General features: G+C 35.1%; 1 protein-coding gene across 9 annotated transcripts in view; it reads left to right on the top strand.

Moving 5' to 3' along the window:
• CSNK1G3 (casein kinase 1 gamma 3) overlaps window positions 1-24295 on the top strand; it is a 116018-nt gene that overhangs the window by 83184 nt on the left and 8539 nt on the right. For 5 of the 9 annotated variants that reach the window (XM_061422942.1, XM_061422938.1, XM_061422940.1 and 2 more), the window contains 4 exons: window positions 2053-2145; window positions 5737-5832; window positions 15768-15874; window positions 16381-16404. In XM_061422942.1, coding sequence (XP_061278926.1) covers window positions 2053-2145; window positions 5737-5832; window positions 15768-15874; window positions 16381-16404 — 320 coding nt within the window. The remainder of the gene's footprint in view (window positions 1-2052; window positions 2146-5736; window positions 5833-15767; window positions 15875-16380; window positions 16405-24295) is intronic. The other 4 variants (XM_061422947.1, XM_061422946.1, XM_061422943.1 and 1 more) reach the window with 3 other exon arrangements.

Raw genomic sequence — 24295 nt, 5'->3', positions numbered from 1 at the left:
TACCATAGTGGCTGTACTCATTTAAATTTCCACCAGTAGTGCACAAGGGTTCCGTTTTATCCATATCCTCACCAACAATTGTTATTTCGTGTCTTTTTAATAATGGCCATTCTGACAAGTGTGAAATGATGTCTCATTATGGTTTTGATTTTAATTTCTCTGATGATTAGTAATGTTGAACATTTTTTCATGCATCTCTTAGCCATCTGTGTGTTTTCTTTGGAAAACTATTCAGATCTGCTTATTTGTTGTTTGTTTTTTTGGTACTGTATGAGCTGTTCATAAATTTTGAATATTAACCTCTTTTCAGTCATATCATTTGCAAATATATTCAGTAGGTTGTCTTTTCATTTTGTTGATGGTTTTCTTTGCTGTGTCAAAGCTTTAAAGTTTAATTAGGTCCCATTTGTTTATTTTTGCTTTTGTTTCTTCTACCGTAAGAGACAGATCCAAAAAAATATTGCTACAATTTAAGTCAGAGTGTTCACTTATGCTTTCTTCCAGGAATTTTGTGGTTTCATAATAAAGGTCTTTAATCTGTTTTGAGTGTGTTTTTGTATATGGTGTTAGAATATGTTCTGATCTCCTTCTTTTACACACAGCTGTCCAGTTTTTCAGCACCACTTATTGAAGAGACTGTCTTTTGTTATTTGTATATTCTTGCTTCCTCTGTTATAGATTAATTAGGTTAATTGATCATACATATGTGGGTTTATTTCTGAGCTCTCTTTTCTGTTGACATATGTCTGTCGTTAAGCCAGTACTGTACTGATTTGATTACTGCAGGTTTGTAGTATAGTCTGAAGTCAGGGAGTGTTATACCTCCAGATTTGTTCTTTTTTCTCAAGATTGTTAGACAGGGTCTTTTGTGGTTCCATATACATTTTAGTATTGAGAATAAATAATTTTAAAGGATTCATTCTTTGTGTTTTGTAAAAAGGGAGAATTTGGAGTCTGCTTTTTAGAGTAATGGGTTATTTTGAATGTTTTGCTTTTGATTTAGTTCTTAATATCAAATATACTTTTTAAAAATATAGTATTCTAGTGACTACTTTAAAAGATCAGCTAGTTTTTTCTTTAGTCATTGCTCAAGATATTTGTAATTTTAGAGTATACTTTAATTATTCTAGCAGTTTTAGCTTATTTTGCAATAGACTGATACTTACGTATCAGAGCAAGTTTAGGTTTTTTTAACTATAAAAACTGCCCAAAAAATTTGTCTTGATCATAACTGTGGGATGAGTGTCATTACTTAAATGAACACAACATTAAGTTCTTTCTTTGAAGAGATGACTTAAAAAAAATCAAATATTTATTCTCACTAGTCTTCTTTTTAAATAAATAAGAATGCCTTACAAAATTTACTTTAATTTCAGTTCACTGATACCAAATTTTGTCCATATTTGGAACTACCAAGCTCTCAGGTTCAAGTACTTTTGAACAATTGACTTACTTAAATGTTTAATCTGTATTTTTCTTAGCTCCAAAGTGATTTGAATACATATTGTATCTAAAATGCAAACCTGAATAAACTTTGATTAATGCATTTATTATGAAACTTTGAATTATATTTGATAGTTTATGAATTATATTTGATAGTTTAAATTTTATAAAAGTCTCTTCTGAGTTAAAATATTGACAGTAACCAATTTTATTAGCTTATTTAAAAAATTATTCCCTTAATTTTCATAACATAATTTTTTCTGTTTATATATTGGCTTTGGAAATGAGAGAGATAAACAAATACATTTTGTTTTTTTATAAGAATTAACCTAAAACGTAATGGTAACATTAAAAGGTCTTTTGTTGATATAAAAATAAATACTTGATAAACTATTGAAATATTTTGATACTACTTTAAATAGTAGTTATAATTTCTTTGCTTTAATTTGGTATATTTAACAACTTATTTTAGGGAAGATACCTTTTCTTAATTAAGGCTTTATGTAATAGTATCTTTTATTATTTTTTTTATTATTTTAAGGTGCTAAATAATTTTAAATAAGACTTCTGAAATAGAATGCATTGATGCTAATTGTTATTGTGTCACAGCCTACTCCAGTGGGTGCAGTTCAGCAAGATCCTGCTCTGTCATCAAACAGAGAAGCACATCCCCACAGAGATAAGATACAATCCAAAAATCAGGTTTGCTGTCCTTTTAGATATGAACTGTCTTGATTTATTTCTGTGTTACCTTCTCACTGTTTATAAATGTATTTGGTGTTTTATCATGCCCAGATGAAGCTTTATAATTTGTGCATGTCTTTGCACATATGTGTATACATACTTATATATACATATTGAATGATTGAAATACATATCCTTTTCTTCTAGAAAACAGACCATATACAGACATATTAAGGATAAAAATGCACATATTTTCAATGCATAGGCTATTTCCCCTAATGGTCACATTAAAATTGTTTAATCACAAATCCTGATTAGTGGTGTTAGTATAAACTTTGAGAATATTGTTCTGTTAGAATGGAAGTATTTGGATACCCTGTTGGAATGAATTGTAATAGTAGCTGTTCTTTCTAACTTTAGTCCAGTTTAGTGTAATAAATTATTTACTGAGTTCTGTTATTTGAAAGCTACTGCTCTCCACATTGCAGAAATGCAGAAGTAAGGAAAAACATACAACCTGTGAGAAATGACTTTGTAATGAGTGGCTAAGAGCTCACTGAACCTCTGGAATCAATCAGACCTGGATATGGCAGGTTACTCATTCACTCAAAGCCTCAGTTCTCATCTATAAAAGAAATAATGCATGTTAATTCTTACTAGCATATAGTAAGCATTCATTAAGTCTCAACTCTTGTGGCTGGTGTTCCTGTTATCATTATTACAACAAGTTCACAAATAACTACATAACAATGCAGAATAAACTGTACCATGGGAGATACATTAATAAAGTGCCATAGAGGATCACTGGAATATGTAGGATCTATATGCAAAGGTGGTTTTTGAGATGAGCGTGAAAAATGAATGGAATTTTTAAAGGCAGGCTAAGGAATAAGAATTTTGGAGAGAGTGAGCATTAAAAAAATAAGGCAAAAGTTTAAAAATGTGGAATATGTCTGAGGAGAAATAAGCAGTTGGTTTGGAGCAGAGAGCAGGTTCCAGACAAGATATAGAAGATTCATTGAAGAGTTGTATTTTCTGGGTAAGATAAATTGGAAGCTGTTAAATTTTTGAGCAACATTTTCACTCGTCTTTTTTATATAAAGAAACCTTACTGAATCCATTTTTGACAGAGAATTTTTGCTGTTACCTTGAATTAAACGGTATCTTTAGAATTTTTGGTTATAACCCTTTTTGGAGAGGGGTAGTGTGCTGTCTATTTTGTATTCCATCAGGGTTGAGGTGAGGGTTAAAAAAATGACATCAAAGAAGAAACACAACTTACTAAATATCGTAGTCAAATAAAATGCTACATTTAGGAAGTATTTATAATTTTATGCTTTAAAGTATAGACAGTTTTAAAAAGATTAGTTTTATAATTTTGCCTTAGAAAAACTGGGCAGTAAAGGGTCTTATATATAAATTACTTCCAGTATAAATTAAAAGACATTGATAGCTTGAGTACTCTGATAAGATGCTGTAAATAGAAAGAAATGGGAGAAGTGAAGACTTGGAGTATGTGTTTTTTAAATCAGTTAATTTTTCAAACGTATGTGGAACAAGACCAGTAATTCATGTTCTGTGAGGATCTCTACTTGAGCTATTAGGTATTGTAATAAATGAAACTTCTTTTATTGTTGAATTAAATTTTTCTTGAAATAAATTTAAATATTTTAAAGTTTTAACTTTCTACCTGTTTCAGATATGTCTTGCTAGGTCATTGCTAGTTCACTGAGGGTGGGAACCATATTTCGTTGATGTAGTCCTTCTTGGAATAAATGTAGGGAATCAATTTTTTTTTTTTTTTCAGGAAATCCTTTACGATAGCTTATTGAATTTTCAACCTAGATATGTAGATTCTTATCATGATAGAAACATTATATATCTAGAAAAAAATTTCTTAACTATCTGTGCTGCAGTAAACAGCTTAAGTTATGTGATAAACCCACAGTTCATAATCCCAAAAGACGAAAAGTTAATTCTTTAAAAGTCTGAAACCTTTGTAATATCCCCAGATAAACAGTTTTATCTTAGAGTCAATGGTTGAAGTTCAGGGGATCCTGAAATTTTACAGGAAATGTTGGGTGGATGCAAATGTTTATTTTGAGGAGAGGTTGCATAGCTTTTGGTGTCTTCTTAAAAGGTCCACGATTCCCAAATGTTGCCTGCTGTCCCATGGTCTCATCTAATTTATTTCACTTTAACCTAAAAGTCAGCTGAATTCTGGTGATAAATTTGGAGGATTTAATAAAGGGACATTAGAATTGTCGTAATTGTTTTGATGACATATTTTATGCCACAGAGTATGTAGTTTTGTATTGTACAATTTAATTCAGGAAGCTTAGTGCCAAAACATGTATTCTTTGTGTCTACTTGATTTTAACATCTCTTCTCCTAAAGGGTTTCTCTGGCCACTGATATTCTTAGTCTGCATATAGCCTGGTGTACTTGACACTTTGTGGCAAGATTTTCGTGACTTTAGTTGAAAAAGAAAGAAAAGAGCCCTGAAGTCTTTAGAACATAATGTAATTGTGGTAATGAGCCTGGTAGTAATGTTGGGAAAATAGTAGGCTCTCAGTTTGAATCCCAGGTGTACTATTTGCTACTTCAGTGATGTGAGAGAAGTATTTAATGTCTTAATGTCTTCATCAGTAAAATGAGGATAATACTTTATGTCTCAAAAATGAGATAACACATATAAAGCAGCCAGTGCAGAACCAAACATGTGATAGAAACTTAAATATTGTATGCCTTCCCCCATGTTAGTACTGTCCACATTTTCCTGAAACGCAGAAATTGCTCCTTATTAAGCCGTTACTCAATTCTTTTAGTAGATTATTATATAGTTTGTGGTTATTGCCATACAGGCTTGCCAGGTCATCTAAAATCTTTAAGAATTATCGGCCTGTTTCTTGGAAATAGGTCTCTTAATTTGAACCAGATGAAAAAAATAGATGAAGGAAACAAAGGGATTCATATATGAAAGATTGTCACTTAAAAAGTTTTTTTGTCATATCCTCTTGGTATTCTGTATAGCAGTTCTTATTTTTCAAGGAACTTTTCTGTTTTCTTGTATTATCCTCACAGTCAGAAACAGGGTACTAAGCAAGAAGAGAAAAATTTTTAAGTTTTCTGAGACCTTAAGTGTGGCTGCTTAAGTAATGTCTTTTTTTTTTTTTAAATGTTACTGGAAGTAGTTTCTTATCAGAAAACCAGTGGGGACCTCTATTGTAAGAAGATATAGTGAATGGCTTTTTAGAACATTTCATGGTTTATGGAGTGTGTTCTTGACCATGTCATTTTTACCTCTCTAGTTTTTGTTAACTTTATTTATAAAATTAGAAAGTGGAGTCTATGATATCTAAAGTCCTTTCACTTCTAAAATTCTGTGGTGCTATTTTATTTTTGTGGTTGATCATTACATAATTGTAGCGTTTTCATTGAAATCTCTCCACATTCACTATGCAAAGATAATTGCATCTGTGACTCAGAATAGTAAGGGTTTTTAAAATTTCCTTTTATACATTTGTTTTCTATATTATAAGGATGCGATGTTTAACATTTTGGGTTTTTCTTCTTCCATGCATGCCACATGCATTAAATAAATGGCAGTCGACAGACCACAGGGCAGCTTGGGACTCCCAGCAGGCAAATCCCCATCATTTGAGAGCTCACCTTGCAGCAGACAGACATGGTGGCTCGGTACAGGTATTTTCTGATTTTTGCATGAGTGATTATTTCCCAGATTTATACAACTAACCCTTTTTGGAACTCATGGCATGATTTCTTATCCTAATGAAAGACTTGTTGCTGAACTCTCCATAATTCTATTCCTTTGACTTTAACCAAAAGAGAAAAATTAACATGGTCTAGCAAGACCACCTAAGGGATACTAAGATTTTGCCTTTGTTCATTTTTGCAAGCACATGCAACATTATTTAAGTAAGTTGTACTCAGAACAGATTAGAAAAATAAAATGTATTACTTGAACTGTCTGTTAAACTTGATTGTCCAGTAATGAGCTCAGTCTTTTTTAATGCTTTAAGTAATAGAACATTTTTATACCTTATCCTTTCATTACTTTGCTTCCTTTAAACTTAGTTAAGCAGTTATCTAACATTTTCATTCTCAGTCCTTAGAATGTATTTTCTGATTAATTGGTCAAATAAATATGACCCCAGTTTTACAATGACATATTTTGTTTTATTTGGATAAAGTATAACATGGAGAAAATAATTTCAAAGACAGATATTTATAAAACATTTCCCTCTATTTTCTGGATATTAAGAAAAATTTAAAGTTGTCCCTTATTTTTTTGATGTGTTCCTTTTCCCCCCTTTTCTATACATTTGCAGATAGCTACTATATTCTTCCCTTAAATGCCCCCCTAAATTTTAATCTTTTATATATATATTATAAAAATAGGAAAAGATTACTGAGTCTCTTATTTCTTTTAAAAATGTCAGTTTAGATAATCTGAATGCTGGCTTAAAGTAATTGAGATGAGAAATGTTTCCTCAGTCCATTTCAGTGTAAAACCTATTTTTAAATTTTTTTCTCCACATACTTCAACTTGAACAATATTCTGTTATATTTTACCAAATTTATATTTTTTCTTCATATGTATTAATCTGAATCTATGCTTGGATTTTATTCTGTCTTGATTTGAACTCTTAAAAAGCCAATTCTTAATTAAATCGTATGAGTTATCATGTTTTTCCCACAGTTAGATTTTAGAGACAGTTTAAATTGTGAAACCAACTTTTATAGAATTTTGTAGTCTGTGGAACTTTCAGTCATGTATTAACAGAAGAATTTGAATAGTGCTGTCAAATTTTGGAGTGAGGGATTCAGAGGCAAGGGAGCCTGAGAGGTAAAACTTTTTTGTGATCTAAATTCATATCATTGGAAAAGTTAATTGAGGAAATTATGTTTAATTTGCATAAACACAAGCTGAATTGTGTATGTATCTGTATACATTTACGTGTTTCTAAGTGTTGTATGTTTTTATAACGTGTCTTGCTCAGGGTTCAGGGAAATCTATAACAATTAAGATTTGTACCAATGCCACAAATTTATCAGTAGTTTTTTTTTTTTTTTTTTTTTCACTTTGTGGAATTCCTAAAGATGGCTCATGGAATTTCTTTGGACTGTCAAAGGGTGAATGAGTTTCATTGTTGGCTAATCATTCCAGTATTTTATTCTATTTTTTCACATATTCTCAAAGATATATTTTAAATCTGCTTATTTCTTATTTCTTTAAAACTTTTCTGCCTTATAAAGATTGCATCTGACTTCATTCTAATATTTAGTAAGTGATCACTTTACTATTTGGGTAAATACATAAGTGAGTAAAAATTTTTACACTATTTTTCAGTTACTTCCTGAATTAACTTGATATGATGAACATTAAGGTAGTTTTACTGTCATGAAAAATTTGCTAGCAGCGTAGTAAGATCATGCGTGAATCTTGCTCCATCCAAAAATGTTGAATTTATGTATAATTTAAAATTTGAAAAGTTATGACACTGGCATAATTGGACTGATGAAGTAATAGTTTAAAAATTAATAATAGTGAGAGGAAGTAAAGGTATCTTAATCTGAGCTAATATGATTATTCCAATAATTGAATGCTATATTTTACTTTGAATGAAAGAAGAAGGGAAAGCAGTGTGTTTTTTTCTCATTATTTGATAAAGGGAAGATAGAAAGATCACTTTACTAATACACAAGTATGAGAAGAATTTGCATTGAGGTTCTTTGTTCCGTGGTTGTTGAACCACCTGTCGGACAAAGTTTCAGTCACTGGCTTTGCAGGGTGTGGGAGACCTGGGTTTGATCCCTGGGTTGGGACGATCCCCTGGAGAAGGGAACAGCTACCCACTCCAGTATTCTGGCCTGGAGAATTCCATGGACTGTCCATGGGGTCGAAAAGAGTCGGACACGACTGAGCGACAAAGATCTTACATGGCAATTAAAAAGTTTTCCTCAATAAATACCAAGGGCGTATCATCAAATAGTTTTCAGGAAATACATTTACAAAATAGATAGATTGCTATCTGGTATACGAACACCTCTTGCCTTTTCGACCTACAGAAAAATCCTCACTCACTATTTCATATATGCCCCTTGGAGTCTGTATTTGAACTCCTTATCTTTTCAGAATTATTATATATATATTATAGGTCAGGTATATAGGTTACCAAGTTGATTTAATTGTGGTTAGCTGCATAATTTCAAATTTCGTGCCTTAGATTATTCATCATAACATGGGGATATTAATGATAGCTTTATTCATGGTTTTGTGAGAACTTTTAAAAAAAGTATTTAGTATAGAGTCTGGGACAAAGAAGTACTAAATAGTAGAATTGTCTATTGCTTTGGCAAATTAAGAAGCTTGACTAGTATTTTTATCCATCTCTGAAAAGTGAAGTATAGAGATGTAGCCAAAAGAATGCATTGTGAAATGGGATTTATCTAATTTTATTCTGTCTCTTCAGTTAATTTACTCATCAGAAAGATAATGCTATCTATTTGATAAACTTTCCCCACTTAAGAGATTGAGAATAATATTCAGATATCGTGAAGTCTGTATTTTCAATCTGTTCTTGGCTTGTATGTGATTTGGAAAATTTCCTAGGGGTACAAGTGTGTCCCCCCCTGCTCCTCTGAGAATCGCTGGTAATAAATATGGTTGAGAAGCCTAGACCTACCATTTTCCGTTTCTTGGCTCTTCATTATTCAGCAAATATATATAAATGTTTACCACGTGTTTGGCACTGTGCTAGTAGGTTCTTTGAATAAAGGAAAGAATAACAGATATGGTGTCTGTCCCTATGGAGCTTTCAGTTAATGGAAAGAGCTAATAAGCAGGTGGTATGATAAGCGGAGGAAGTACAGGGTACTATGAGAATATGTAGGAAAAGCATCTAACTTGGATTTAGCAAGTTAAAGTTTCCTGAAAAAAATATTATTTATACTCTTTATTTTTTCACATGTTTTCAAAGTGAAGAATCAGTAGGACTTAGCATTTGAAGAAGGTAGAAGGAAGGGGTTAAGAGAGGAGTGTACCAGGCAGAGAAAAGTGTGTGTAAGATTGTGGAGGAGAGAGTGACAGACGGAGGAATTAAATGCAGTTCTGTCAAGCTATTATGTATTGAGAAATGAGACTGACAGGCAGACAGGAGGGGAATTGTGAAGGACCTGAAAGTTTTGTTATTAAATTTGGGTTTTGGTCTAAGGGTATTGGGTAGGCATAAAGAGAATTAGAAGTAACTTGATTAGATTAGCATTTACAGAGATACTTTTGAGACCAAATGGAAGGGAGACAAGTCTAAGGCAGGGCCACAACTCTCAAAAGTCCACAGTTGAGGAGTGATGATGGGTAGTGGAGATAAAGAGAAACAAAAGGACTTGAAAGATAGAAGATACAGTTTAATTGGGTATGAGGGTTGAGGGAAGGGGAGGGGTCAGTAACCCTTTTTGGTAGGTTTCCACCTGGCAAATCAGAATTTCCAAAATGGGGTTTTAAAATGTACCACTGGCAGCAGATAGTACTAGTCTCTAATGCCACTGTGTTGAACTTTTCACTGTAACATCGAGCTCTATGTTAACTAAACATCTGATCTGTAAACGCTGAGAGGTCATGGCAAGCAGAGGGAAGAAGACAGGTGTTAACTACTCAGAGAACTGTTTTACTTGGTGTGGCATACTTTCTGACTGTTGGAAAGCTCTTCTGCTTGTCCAGCCTTTCTTTTTTCATGTAAGGAACCGTGTGACACTGGGGAGAAAGGGCAGAATTGCAAGTGGTGCAGATATGTTTTACAGCCAGGCACTGTTGATGAAATGAAACAATAATATTAATTGTTATAATAAGCAGTCTGATATTTTAGTTATTATCACTTCAGAAATGCAGATACAGGTGATGGTAACAGAAAAAGAATCAGACAAACATATCTTGAAATGATAAAACATATGTGGTTAAAAGTCAGAGGAGTAACAGATGTCATATCTGAGTCAGTTCTGCTTTATGCTAATTGTTAATGCAGGCCTTTTCAAAACATTTCAGATAACCAAGTTTAGTTTTCTTTGTCAAATCTTTGAAAATACTGAGGTCCTAACAAGGAAAAAAAAATTGAGTAACTACAAGTCATCTCTTTTATTTTTTTGGGGGGTACTAAAGTCTGGAAAAGAGAGGTTTGTGGAATGAGAGAAGTTACATGCCTTTATTACATAAATAATTTCCAGTTCCTCTTTTTTTTTTTTTTAGTTTAGGAAATCCCTTGTTTAGTTACAATTGGGATAAATCAGCATTACACATTTGTTTTGATACTCTTTTTTTTTCTTTTCTGGCAGTAAAGAAAGATTTTAATAGCTACTATATATAGTAGGGAAGAGAATATAGTGTAAACTGAGCTTGCTCTACCCAAAACAAGAGGCAGGGGACTTTTTGAATGGTTGGGATTTTGTTGACTAAAAAATATATTCGCAATCTAAAAGTTGAGAGTTATGTTTTATTGAGTGGGAATTTTCAGGATGTCAAGCCTGAAGGCAGTATCTTAAGTAACTCTAAGAACTGCTCCGAGAAGGGGAGGGGGAGAGCTAGGATATGATAAATAGGAGTTTTGCAGCAAAGGGCTGGTAGTCTGAACATTGAAAGTGAAGTCGCTCAGTCATGTCTGACTCTTTGCGACCCCATTGACTATAGCCTGCCAATCTCCTCTGTCCATGGAATTCTCCAGGCAAGAATACTGAAGTGGGCTGCCATTCCCTTCTCTAGGGGATCTTCCTGACCCAGGGATTGATCCCGGGTCTACTGCATTGCACGCAGATTCTTTATTGTCTGAGTCACCAGGAAATGAAAGACAAACAGATATCTCATGTTAAGGAATTTAACACTTTTCCAGTGTCATTTGCAGTAACATCTTGCAAGACTGGAGTACTCAAAGAATCTATTAGTCTAAGTGAATATTAGATCACTCAGAGATTGAATAGAGAATCCATTTTGGTTTTTCTTTGGTGAAAGTCACTGAGAAAATCACTGGGCCTTTGGGTCATCAGTTGGAATATTAATTATATTTCTGTAGCTTTTAGAATATGTTAGAAAGCTGGTTTCATACAGTCATGTTGAACCTTTTAACTGTATCTCTTTTACTAGTGTGCTTTCTTATAGATGCCTCTAGAAAAAGCTGAGTGTCTTAAGTGAAATATATGTTTTTTTTAGTATTTCTAATATATTTTTTTGATTAGATGATTTAATTCATTAATATAGTGTGCCTCTACTGAGCATTTGATAACATGCTCACAAAACTTCAAATAGAAATTAGGAAGATAGTAGTATAACGAATTTGAATTCATTCTATACGGAAAGTAAATTAATTGGCATTTTAACATCCTTCAGTACAAAGACATGTTGTCTTTGTACTCGTCTATGATAATGATTTCTTTGGAATTAGACGGGGCAGGCAGGCGTTAAATGAACCATTATTTTTCGCCCTCTCTTAGCTACAGGCTTTTTGCCCACTGCCTCCCATTTAACTCTGATATTGTGAGAGTAAAACGGTAACCTAGTTACTTTTTTTTTAAACCTCTTAAAATGAGAATTACACTAAGTTTCTTATCAAGTGGGAATAACAGTGAAAATTTCTTTAAGAACAAGAACAGCAACAACAAAAATCCTATAAAATAGCTGTATTTTCTTTTGAAATGTCAAACCTCAAAGCATTTGTGATTTTTAGATTTGTTGTTGTTCAGTCGCTCTGTCATGTCTGACTCTTTGCAACCCCATGGACTGCAGCACGCCAGGCTCTATCCTCCACTATCTCCTGGTGTTTGCTCAAACTCATGTGCATTGAGTTGGTGATGCCATCCAACCATCTCATCCTCTGAAGAAACTAGCCTGATAAACACTAATATTGCAGAGATTCTTATGTTCTAGTTTGAATTATTCTAGAAAAGTCACTTAAGTGGAATCATTCCTCAAAATTTGGCTTACAAAAATAATTTTTGTTTGATCCATTGCCTTTGGTTTCCAAGAAGATATTGACACAGTTTATAATATCATGTCTTTGTTTCTTCTTGTAAAATCTGTTTAGAAAAGACCACTCGTTTCCTTAAGTGGAAACACTTTTAATGCCTGATTCACTCTTAGGTCGTTGCTGTTAAGTGGGTCAGCTTAACAGAACTCTGTTACCACATTGATTGTGTTCTGGCCCTGGGCTATTGGCTTTTACTCAGAGGGTTAGGGAATCTGGGGAGCCCAGGAAAAATTACATTAAAATTTTTATAAAGTCAGATGTTAACTTCTTTTTAATCCGGTTCTGATCAACCATGTAGAATGAAATTTGAAGCATTTCACTAAAATAAAATTTATTGAAGTCTGATATAACTTTGTGATGAAATTATATGAAGTGAAGTAAATCAGATTATATAATTATAATGCATGTATAGGTACTGTTGCTGGAAATTTAGAGTACTAGAGTTTCAAATTTTCATTTATGCTGCTTAAGAAAGGGAAGACACATCAGAGGAACTGCCTATAAGTTGATGGGGTAAGGAGTGTCCTTCCAACTATGTAGGGCCATTGAACAAAAAGGGATGGGGAAGAAACCTGTTGACTATCATGTTAAGGAAATAAAAATGGAAATAGTTCATTGAACTGTTAGTTATCTACTACATGCAAGGCACTCTGCTAGTTAAAAGTGATGGAGAATAGAAAAGTATGGGATAAGAATTCTGCTTTTTAGCTTCTTTCCAGTTCAAGGTAGAGGCTCTGACATTTTAAAAATAAAGAAGCCAATTATATTCAGTAATTAGAACAAATAAGTATCTTTTCACATTTTCAGAAAGAGAGAAAATTGGCACAGTACCACAGAGCTCAAAGTATGACAGAAAGGAGGAAGCAGGTGCCCCAGAAGCTGAGAGGGTGACTTAGGAATATTCCTCCCATTGAATTGCCTCTAAAGAGGATCAAGGCAGCTTTGTGTTTTCAGCTGAAGGGACAAATGCAGTGCTCATTTCTTAAGTACTTGTTCCATATAGGCTATAGGAAATTGAACTTGTATAAATCATGACCTAGTCTAGACACATTGATTTCTGGTTATCTAGCTTGAGCTGCAGGGAGAGGGCCTATTTCCCTACACTGACTATTAAGTCTACAAGGACAGAGATGTTTTTCTGCATTGTTTACTGTGGTATTCCAAGTTCCTAGAACAGTGCTTGGCGTAATATTGTCTTTTAGAACTTAAACTTTTTATGTATAATTTTATCTAATGTTTTTGGCTGTGCTGGGTCTTTGTTGTACACGGGTACAACAGTGGTTGCAGCACACGGGCTCAATAGTCGCAGCTCGCAGGCTCTAGAGCACAAACTGAATAGTTGTGGCGCATGGGATTAGTTGCTCAACAGCATGTGGGAGTTTCCTGGGATCAAGGACTGGACCCATATCTCCTGCTTTGGCAGGTGGATTCTTTACCACTGAGCCACCACGGAAGCCTGGAATTTAAGTTTTAGAAACCGGCCTCTGTAAATGGAAGTGTTAAGTCTACTAGACACCTGTCAGCTCTGATACTTAGACTTTTGTTACATCATAAAGAGATCATGTAGAGAAAGCATCAAAAATGATTTTGAGATTTTTGAGCCTGGAGGTCTGGGAAGTGGGTAGGGCTTTAGTAAAAGTAGGGACTATAGGAAACGTAACAGATTTAAGAAGGAATATGATAAATTTGGTTTTAGAAATAACAAGGTGCCAAACTTGATCTAGCTAACTAACCATGTAGGTGAGCAGTTAGGCTTGGGGAATCCTTTTTGTAAAGGTAATAGTTGAAGCCATTGTTTAGGTTAGACTGATGGTAATAATGATGGCCACCATTTGTTGAACTCTTACTATATGCCAGTCACTGTATTTTATATATTAACTTTATTTCCTATTCATATCAACCTTATTAAACAGATAACTTCTGTTTCCAATTTCATAGTTGAGAATACTGAGGTTTAGCAAGGTAAGGTGTCTTCCCAGAGTCACATAAGTGGTAAGTGGTAGAACTAGGTTTTGTATCTAGCTCTGTCTCACTTCAAAGTCATTAGCTGGTGCCAAGTGATAGAGAGATGTACAGGCAAATGAAGACTGAGCAAAGACTACTAACATACCTTTTAGGAACTATTGGTAACCTTCAAGAAAAACCTCAATTTGAGTTCTGATATAGGGTCAGAGTATAGATTGGGAGGAGTTAAGGAATAAATAGGGAATTTTATAAAAATATAAATGGTAAATTAAGATGATTGTTTTTTATTAACTTTAGAGGAAAACAAGAGATAGGACAGTAGAGAGACTTTGTTGGACCAAGAATTTGGGAGTGTTATGATTTTTATCTTGCTTCAAGCTTTCATATATGCATGCATATATTCATTTATTCCAACAAATATTTATTGAGTGCCTTTTTTGTGCCACATTGAGGTGAGGAGATCTCTCAGGAAATAACAGAAGGCTCTTGCTGTTATGGAGCTTAATTTTAATAGAATTTGGGGTGGGTGTTAAGAAACTGATCAATCAGTCAATCAGAAAAACATCAATATTGATAAATGCTATACAAAGAATTACAAATGAAGTATAACATATAAGAGTGTTTCTGCACAAAAGTTCTAGATTATATGTTGAAAAAAAATCCTATTCTCTGAGAATCTGAAAGACAAGAAAATAGCCACTAAGCAAGAAGAGAATTCCAGGGAGTAAGAAAAGATAATGCCAAGGCCTTAGGTGGAAATAAGCTTGATGTTGGATGGAGGCTAGTGAAGAAAGGGAAAGTGCTATGAGATCAAAGGGGTAGACAGGATTGAGATCTTGTGGGGCTTTGTAAATTGGAGTAAAGAATATAGATCTTTATTTCAAATGAAACCATAAAGTTGACATTATAAGAGTTTTAAGCAGAGAGTTATGTGTTACCTAATTTACATCTTAAAGGAACATCTTGGTGGTTGTGTGGACAATCCATTAATGGGCGGTAGATACAAATAAAAGCTGACCAGTTGATCAGTTTTTGCTCTACTTCATTCAAGAGTGCTTTGGACCATTATCTCTTGGTTTTAGTAGTCTTAAGAGTGGGGAGGACCCAGTTAGGTTTGGGGTTTGTGTCAGGGAGGATTTAACATAATCTGCTGATGGTTTATGTCAAAGAGAGGAATCACAGTGATGCCTAGATTTAGGGCTTGAAAAACTGGGTGAATGAATGGACAAATGAGGGTGAGACCTGAGCGTGATTACCGAATGAAACGGAGGGTCTGTTGGAAGGACAGTATTAAAGTTTCCAAAGCAAATAATTCATGATGTAGCAGAGTACCAAAGGAGCTGGGTACCCAAAAGGGAACTGATTGCATTAGCCTTAAAAACCAGAGGATAGCAGACAGGACAGAAATTTCAAGATGACCAGGAAGTAAGTTGAAAAGCAAGTGTTGAATGACTTTATCTTTAATGTAGACCTGTTAGTATATTTAGTTATGAACAACTACATACTAATTGTTTTGTGGTCTTCATATTAACTTTCTAATTTAAATACTTTATGTTTATCATTGTATAACTTATTACTTTTTGTGTGTGTGTGTGTGTATATATATATATATATTTTTTTTTTTTTTTTTCTCTTTTGCAGGTTGTAAGTTCTACAAATGGAGAATTAAACACAGATGACCCTACTGCAGGACGTTCAAATGCACCCATCACAGCCCCTACAGAAGTAGAGGTGATGGATGAAACCAAGTATGTATTGGTTTTGCTTGATTTAGTCACTTTTTTCCTTAAACTGTGCATGTTTGAGACTTACAGTCATGTGCAATTATTTAAGGAAATTTTTTTCAAGGAGTAGGTGCATGCAAAACAAATTGGTATATTTAATTGTTTTAACCACTAAGTTTTAAATAGTGCTATTTCAGTAAATGTTTTAATAATATAAAAATAGTTATTTAAGAACTGTGCTCAGATTCTTATTTAGAGTTAACAGCATGTTTTTAGCTTATTAGTTTTAGGAATGTTGGTGCATGAAAATTACTACTATACTTTAGAGGCATATTTTTTTCTGTAAACATAAAAATATTAATTTTGTGGTATACTGCATGTATTAATACTAGTTTTAAATTAGTTGTTTGTTAAAATTATAATTCTGCTTGGAAAAAAATTAAGCATGAAAACAATGTGATAATTTCAGTGTGGGCAGTTTCTGATGATATCTCTCTCTCTCTTTTTCCTTCTATTTTTTTTGTGTTTAGCTGCCAGAAAGTGTTGAACATGTGGTGAGTTCTCAAGTGTAGGCAGGCAGAAATAGCTCCGTTGACTATAATCTCAAAGATTTAGCACCAGTTTGTGTCTTTAAAAACAAACTTTTCAACATAGAAATTATAATTGGTAAAAGTCATACAAAAGTCTTTAATATCATTTACATTAACTCTGAAAAGCAAGAAATAATTGAGGAGCTCTTTTGCCTGCTGCAGCTTTTTTGTTTCAAGTGACACAGATGAAACATTTGGGGGCACTTTTTATTGAGTAGATGATACACCAGTCTTGCTTGTGCTTGTGCATTTGTTTTGTAACACAATGCATTATTTGCTTTTAAAAGAGGCAAGTTTTTGAGTCAAACTTTTTTTCCTATTTGTAGTTGTTAAATACACCTAGCAATAACATCACTAAACCAGTACTTCACTTGCTAATTATATTGCCGTTAAATACACATACTATGCATTATTAAATTTCATGATAAACTATAGTAAGAGAGTGTTATGAAAAATCCTCATCTAAATAGTAACTGCTAAATACAGATATTATGAAAAATAATATTCTTATCTGTTGCAGTAATACTGAATTTAAACTATTTATTGACACTTGCCTTTAGTTATAACGCTGTGTTTAAAATGCTTCCTTCGATTTTAGGACAAATTTACCCCAAGCCTTGGGGTAAATAACGAAAGTTGTTTAGATTAGTAAATTGTGTAACATTCTACTCATGTCTAAAAGGAACCTTATATAATTTTTAAGACAATGTTCATTTATTGACTGCAAGATGAGGACACTTTTGTGGATATTTCTGTTTAAGAGAGTAATGAGCAAGTGTTCCTTTTAACCAGTTTGACTGTGGAATTTATTCATAGCCACTGTGACTTAGTTTTGGTGGATTTCAGGATATAATCAGTCAGCTACATACTTCTGTATTTTTATGTCAAAAGTAAAAAACAGTTACATGTGCTGGTGCAATCCCAAGCACAATTATAAAAGGGGATGACGTAAGGCAGATAGTAACGCACATGGCCTTTGCAAAGAAACGTAAGTTGTAGAAACCTACTTCTGCCACTGTTTGTTTCCTTCTTCAAGCTTGTTTCTTTTCCTGTAAAATGAGGCTAATAATATCTACCTCGTGGGCTGTTGAAAAAATTAAATGTACTAAAGCGCTGGTATTTTGTCTGGCACATGGCGTGGCAGGTACTCACTTGCCATTATCACTCCTTCTGTTTCTCTACTCGCTGCCAGTGACCTCGTTCATCTTGCCAGACTTGTGCTTCTTCCATCAACATTCTCTATTTTTACTTCCACACCCAGATTCGTCACCGAAACCGGCCATTCTGTGTTCTCATCCTCCTAGAGATCTACTTTCCGCCAAATCTATTGCATTTTTTCCATGTATTCATTCAGCGTTTACACTGCTTGGATTTCAGAACTAATGATACTATCCTTGCTTTTATGAAGCTCACTCTTCAGCAGGGATAATTGCAGCTGTATTACCATTTATCAGTGTATGATAAATATTGTGAAAAAGGTCCTGTTAGAGTTGTTTGACAGGATGGTCAGAGAATGCTTTGTGGAGGGGGCTTTGAAGAATGGGTAGTAATTTATTTAGTTGAGATGGGTGTGAGTGTGTATGTTTATGGTTTGGGTTTCTATCTGTAGGTGTTGGAAGATAAGAAAAAAGGAAGTGGTGGGGAGGGGTGGGAGACTCTTTCTGAAGGGAGGTTCTCTTTTGCATAGAGCAGCAAGTCCAGATCACTTGGCATGGCACCAGGCCCTTCATGGTTGCTCTGGTCTGTCTTTCCCAGCCTCATTTTCCATTCTGAATTCTGTGTTCCATTAGTTTCTTAAGTCTGTCATTGATATGTTATTCTCTTTATCTATCTCCCACCTTTTAAAACTTCTTGAAGTGAAAGTGAAAGTTGCTCAGCTGTGTCCAACTCTGCGAGCCCATGGGCTATACAGTCCTTGGAATTCTCCAGGCCAGAATACCGGAGTGGGCAGCCTTTGCCTTCTCCAGGAGATCTTCCCAACTCAGGGATCAAACCCAGGTCTCCCACATTGCAGGCTCTTCACCAGCTGAGCCGCAAGGGAAGCCCAAGAATACTGGAGTGAGTAGCCTATCCCTTCTCCAGGGGATCTTCCTGACCCAGGAATTGAACAACCAGGGTCTCCTGCATTGCAGGCGGATTCTTTACCAACTGAGCTATCAGGATTTCTTAAAAACCAGGCCTTTTTTTTGGTAAGATCCGCAAAGCCTCAATAAATTATTACTAAATGATTGACTGCGTAATGTAGTGTATCTATGCAATGTACTATAAGTTGACAATATAAAAAAATAAAATTGAAAACATGATGCAATGTGACATAAACCAGACATAAAAGGCTATACATTATAAGGTCCATTTATGTAAAATGTCCAGAATTAGCAAATATACAGAGACAGAAAATAGTGAAGGCCTGGAACAGAGAAGAGGAATAGAGGAGTGACTGCTGATAGGTTATGTGGTTTCTTTATGGAGTGCAGACAGTGTTTTGAACTTAGATAGCGGTGAGAGCTGAAAAATCCCTTGACTATATTAAAAAAAAATTGTATTATATGTTTTAAAAAGGTGAATTTAATGGTATGTGAATTATATCTGAATACAGCAGTTTCTTTAGAAAAATTGATAGCAGTCCATGAGTTCAGTGTAGCTTTTTTATTCCATATGGGTTACAGAAATTCTCAGAACTTCCCAAACTGTTCATTAGTTGGAAATTCTTTTTAAACACACAACATTTTGTCCTGTCTTTGATCAAGGTTATTTTAATGTTCCTACAGCCTTATTATTGTATTCCTTATACCCTCTTAGTCTGTGATTAAGAAATGTGAGCATAATTTCTTTTCCAAAGTTGGGGCTAATGCTTCTCTTCTCTTTTCCACAATTTTCTGGGTAGTTAGGGACTGGCCTAGAATTCTTTTTCAGAATCTGTTTGCTACTTCCTTCTTTTCTTCTTACCTGTGATTGGCAGAGGTCTTTCTTACCCCATCTCATAAACTGAAATGTATTCTACAACAAATATTTTAGAATCTCAAGTTTATGTAAATGTATGATTTCCAAATGATGGAAAATAATCTCTTCCCCCAAGACAAAGTGGCTCCTTCAATAGTAATGAGATTTTGCCTCCCCCCCCCCCTTTTTTTTTAACTGTAGTGGAGACTTTTTTTAAACAGGTGATCGAAATGACAGCAGCCTCATTTCTTCCAGGAATTTAGGAGACTAAGGCTTCAAGTTTAGTTACTGAGTTTTGAAATATTATGAATTCATCTTTTTTCCTTTGTTTCTCTGTTTCTCTGCGCCATCTCCCCACCCCCCATTTTCTGTCATTTACTGAATAGTTGTTGTGTGTATGGTGATACGATGATTATGAAGCTAAGTCAGGACCCTGTTGTTCCATTAGAGAAAGTATTAAGTACACCAGAGACTTTCATGTAGAGTGGTTCTCAAACCTGGCTTGATATCACAATCATCGGGGCAGTTTTAAAAATATGCCAGTACTTAGGCTGTGCATTCTCAGTAGTGGTGGGGTCTGGTTACCAGTATTTTTAAAATGCTTTTAAGCTGATTTTAAGGAATAACCAGGATTGAGAATCACCGATATAAAACAAGGTGTTATAGGGTTAACACTATGGAGTTCAGAGACTGGGTGTGCATTTCCAGCTGAAGATCATAGAGATCTTTGTGGGTAAGGATACATTTGCCGAAGTTCAGAGATGAATGTGATTTGAAAAGGGGAATGGGGGTCAGAGAGAAGAGATTGCGTAACAACGTGAAGCAAGGAAAGAATGGGTAAGTGTGAGTAGTGACCCGTGCAAGTAGAGTATGATTATATTAATGGGAACTGAGACAGGCTGAGTGTCTAATCTCAAAAGGTTTTAGTAACAAGGTTTAAAAAAAAAAAAATTGGACATTATCTTTCTTAGCCCAAGAAAGCACACTGTGGGTTTTAAGCCAAGAAATGGTATAATCAGATTGAACCTTAAGAAAATTATTTTGGTGCCAGTTTTGAGGCTTATGTCACTTCCTGGGCTTCAGGAAATCTCCCTTCCCTCCTTCCTGCCCTCTTTTCCTTCCTTCCTTCTAAGATACAGGCTGTCTGGGAAAGGAAGCCTAATGTAGGATGAGAGTGAGAGGAGAGTAGAAATACATTGGGACCAAATTTTTAAAACTGATGCCTTAGGACAGTGGAGAACCATTGCTGAGATTTAAGAAGAAAGGGCATGGCCATATTTATGATGAGGGAAGTTTGGATGGCAGATTGGAGAGAGGTGAGTCTTACATGAAAGTCAGTTAAAAGGCTCTTAGCAGTGATGGAGGCAGTTGAAGGTATAAACTAAACCAGCATGAGAGGGTGGGCAAATTGTGAAAGTCATTTCAGGTTTGTGATACTTGCTGCGTGGGGATGGAAAGGAAGAAAGTGAAGGTGCAGTTGCTTTGTTAGAGTGGCTACATACATGATCTTGCTCTCTGATCTAAACCCCACTTGTCTAACCAAATAGTTTCTCATTTTTATCATTGAGAAAGCTAGAGAAATGAAATTACATTTCAAGTATAAGTTTTAAGGGGAAAAAAATCCTTTGGCAGTGAATTAAAGTTCAGATGTCATGAAAGATACCTCCTATATCCTCTTCAACCAGCGGAGGATAGGCTAGGTTCTGGGGTCCTAAGTGCAGAGGGTCTGGCAGGTACCAACAGTCCCTCAACTGGATACTGACGAGCCAGTGAGTTACAGGGGCAGATAAGCACTTCAGATCCAGACGGAGGAATGTGCTTCAGTTTCTGGGTAGACTTTTGAGAAGAAAGTTTTTGACAGAGATCCAGGAAGACAAGCCATGTTTTACAAGAAGAAAAAGGAAGTCAGTAATGGGGAAATGGTGGTGTGATGTCAGTAGCAAAATCTTGGTTGTTCCCATCTATGTTTTCTACAGAGCTTAGGACTTTGATCCATTATCATTTCTTATTTCCTGTGTAAACAGTATGTGAAGCAACAGTGTTCATCAGAAATAGAACTTAATGTTTATTCCCAAAGGATTTAAGAGTAGCGTTGTTGCTTCAAAGATTCTAGGCTAGCCTTCTGAATGATCTGGTCAGAAGCGTGACTTTGACTTTTGAGAACATTTTGGCTCACTGGAACCATACAAGGGATAATCAAGAAAAGAGCTGAGAAAAATAGAATCATTGACAGGAACATGATTTAATTGTCTGCACAGCCTAAATCTTTTCCCAGGGTAGTTGTCAGTCTCAATCTGAGGAGATTGAGGTATGAGGTATGCATATGAGATTGCATATGAGGTATGAATGAATGGATAAGAAAATGTAGTCACTGAACAACAGGAGAGAAAATGTCTTTGAAAATTTTTGAAAATATAAGTTATATTCTAAGACCAAATAATTGGACTTATTGATAGAATAACTTGGTCATATCATCTGTGAAAATTTCTATATGTGCTAATTCCTGGAATCTTTGCTATCATTACAATTATTATTTCCGATAACTACCCTCTATACCCCCCCCTTCAGCTGTACCAAGTTAAAATTATATGGTTTCATTTTATGCATTTGGCCTGCTCTCATGTAAATTGATGACATGGTGTCCACTCGGTGTCTCTATCGCTCAGCTCCTTGCATCCAGGACAAGTCCTCATTGGAAATGGAGATGTAGGAAGTTGGCCTGGTAGTTGAATCTGGAAAGCAGTGCTTCTTGTGATTCAGATTCCTTTATTAATTTAATTCCTTTATTGACCATTTATTTCCAGAAAAGTTTCCATGGGCACTGAGATCTATATTTTGTAATATTTCACTAGAGTTTGTGACCTAAGGCTAAGAGCTTTGGCTTTAAAACATGGTTTAGGATTTTGACCAGGTTCTTACTTTAGAAGTTAGCTCCATTTATGAGGCAAAAATTTGATTTATTCAGTAGATATTAAATTAAAAGCACCAACTTTGTGTCCATTTGTGGAATGTATCATGATCAGGACCTTGGGAAATTTAAGGTTTTTGTTATTCAGTCACCAAGTCATCTCCAGCTCTTTGAAACCCCATTGACTGCAGCACAGCAGGCTCTTCTGTTCTTCACTATCTCCTGGAGTTACTCAAATTCATGTCCCTTGAGTTGGTGATACTATCTAAACATCTCATCCTCTGCCACCCTCTTCTCCTTTTGCCTTCAGTCTTTCCCAGCATCAGGTTCTTTTCCAGTGAGTCGGCTTTTCACATCAGGTGGCCAAAGTACTGGAGCGTTAGCATCCATCCTTCCAATGAATATTCAGGTTGATTACCTTAAAGATTGACTGGTTTGTTCTCCTTGCTGTCCAAGGGACTCTTAAGCATCTTCTGTAGTACCACAATTCGAAAGCATCAGTTCTTCAGTACTCAGCCTTCTTTATGGTCCAACTGTTATATCCTTACATGACTACTGGAAAAACCACATGCGGTCTAGGTTTGTCATAGCTTTCCTTCCAAGGAGCAAGCATCTTTTAATTTTGTGGTTGCAGTCACTGTCTGCAGTGATTTTGAAGCCCAAGAAAATAAAATCTGTCACTGTTTCCACTTGCCCCCCATCTATTTGCCTTGAAGTGATGGGACCAGATGCCATGATCTTAACTTTTTTAATGTTGAGTTTTAAGGCAGCTTTTTCACTCTCCTCTTTCACCGTCATGAAGAGGCTTCTTAGTTTCTCTTCATTGTCTGCCTTTAGAGTGGTGTCATCTATGTATCTGAGGCTGTTGTCATTTCTCCTGGCAGTCTTGATTCCTGCTTGTGATTCATCCAGTCCAGCATTTCCCAAGATGTACTCTGCATATAAGTTGAATTAGCAAGGTGACAGTGTACAGTCTTGAGGTACTCCTATCCCAGTTGTGAACCAGTCTATCGTTCCATGTCCATTTCTAATTATTGCTTCTTGTCCCGTAATCAGATTTCTCAGGAGACAGGTAAGGTGGTCTGGTGTTCTCATCTCTTTAAGAATTTTCCACAGTTTGTGTGATGTATACAGTTAAAGGCTTTAGTGTAACAGAAGTAGAGGTTTTTTTTAGAAATCTCTTGCTTTTTCTATGATCCAACAAATGTTGACAATTTGATCTCTGGTTACTCTGCCTTTTCTAAACCCAGCTTGTATATTTCCGAGTTCTCTGTTCACATACTGCTGAAGCCTAGCTTGAAGGATTTTAAGCATTATCTTACTAGCGTGTGAAATTAGCACAATTGTCTGGTAGTTTGAACATTCTTTGACATTGCCCTTCTTTGGGATTGGAATGAAAAGTGACCTTTTCTAGTCTTATGGCCACTTCTGAGTTTTCCAAATTTGCAGGCATAGTGAATGCAGCGCTTTCACAGCATCATCTTTTAGGATTTGAAATAGCTCAGCTGGAATTCCATCACCTCCACTAGCTTGGTTTGTAATAATGATTCCTAAGGTCCAGTTGACTTCACACTGTAGGATGTATGGTTCTAGGTGAGTGACCACACCTTTGTGGTTATCTGGTCATTAAGACCTTTTTTTGTATACTTCTTCTTTGTCTTCTTGCCTCCTCTTCTTAATCTTCTCTGCTTCTGTTAGGTCCTTGCCATTTCTGTCCTTTATTGTGCCCATCCTTGGCATGAAGTGTTTCCTTTATATCTCCAATTTTCTTGATGAGATTTCCAGTTTTTCCCATTCTATTGTTTTTCTCTATTTCTTTGCCTTGTTCATTTCAGGAGGCCTTTTTTACCTCTCCTTGTTATTCTCTGGAATTCTGCATTCATTTGGGTATCTTTCCCTTTCTTTCCCTTACCTTTTGCTTCTCTTCTTTCCTCAGACATTTCCTCAGACATTCCTCAATAAAGCCTCCTCAGACAGTCTCTTTGCCTTCTTGCATTTCTTTGGGAT

This window comes from Bos javanicus, chromosome 7, assembly GCF_032452875.1.
Source record: "Bos javanicus breed banteng chromosome 7, ARS-OSU_banteng_1.0, whole genome shotgun sequence".
NCBI classification, from domain to species: domain Eukaryota; kingdom Metazoa; phylum Chordata; class Mammalia; order Artiodactyla; family Bovidae; genus Bos; species Bos javanicus.
Note: the sequence above shows the minus strand (reverse complement) of the source record. Positions and strands in the feature narration are given on the sequence as shown.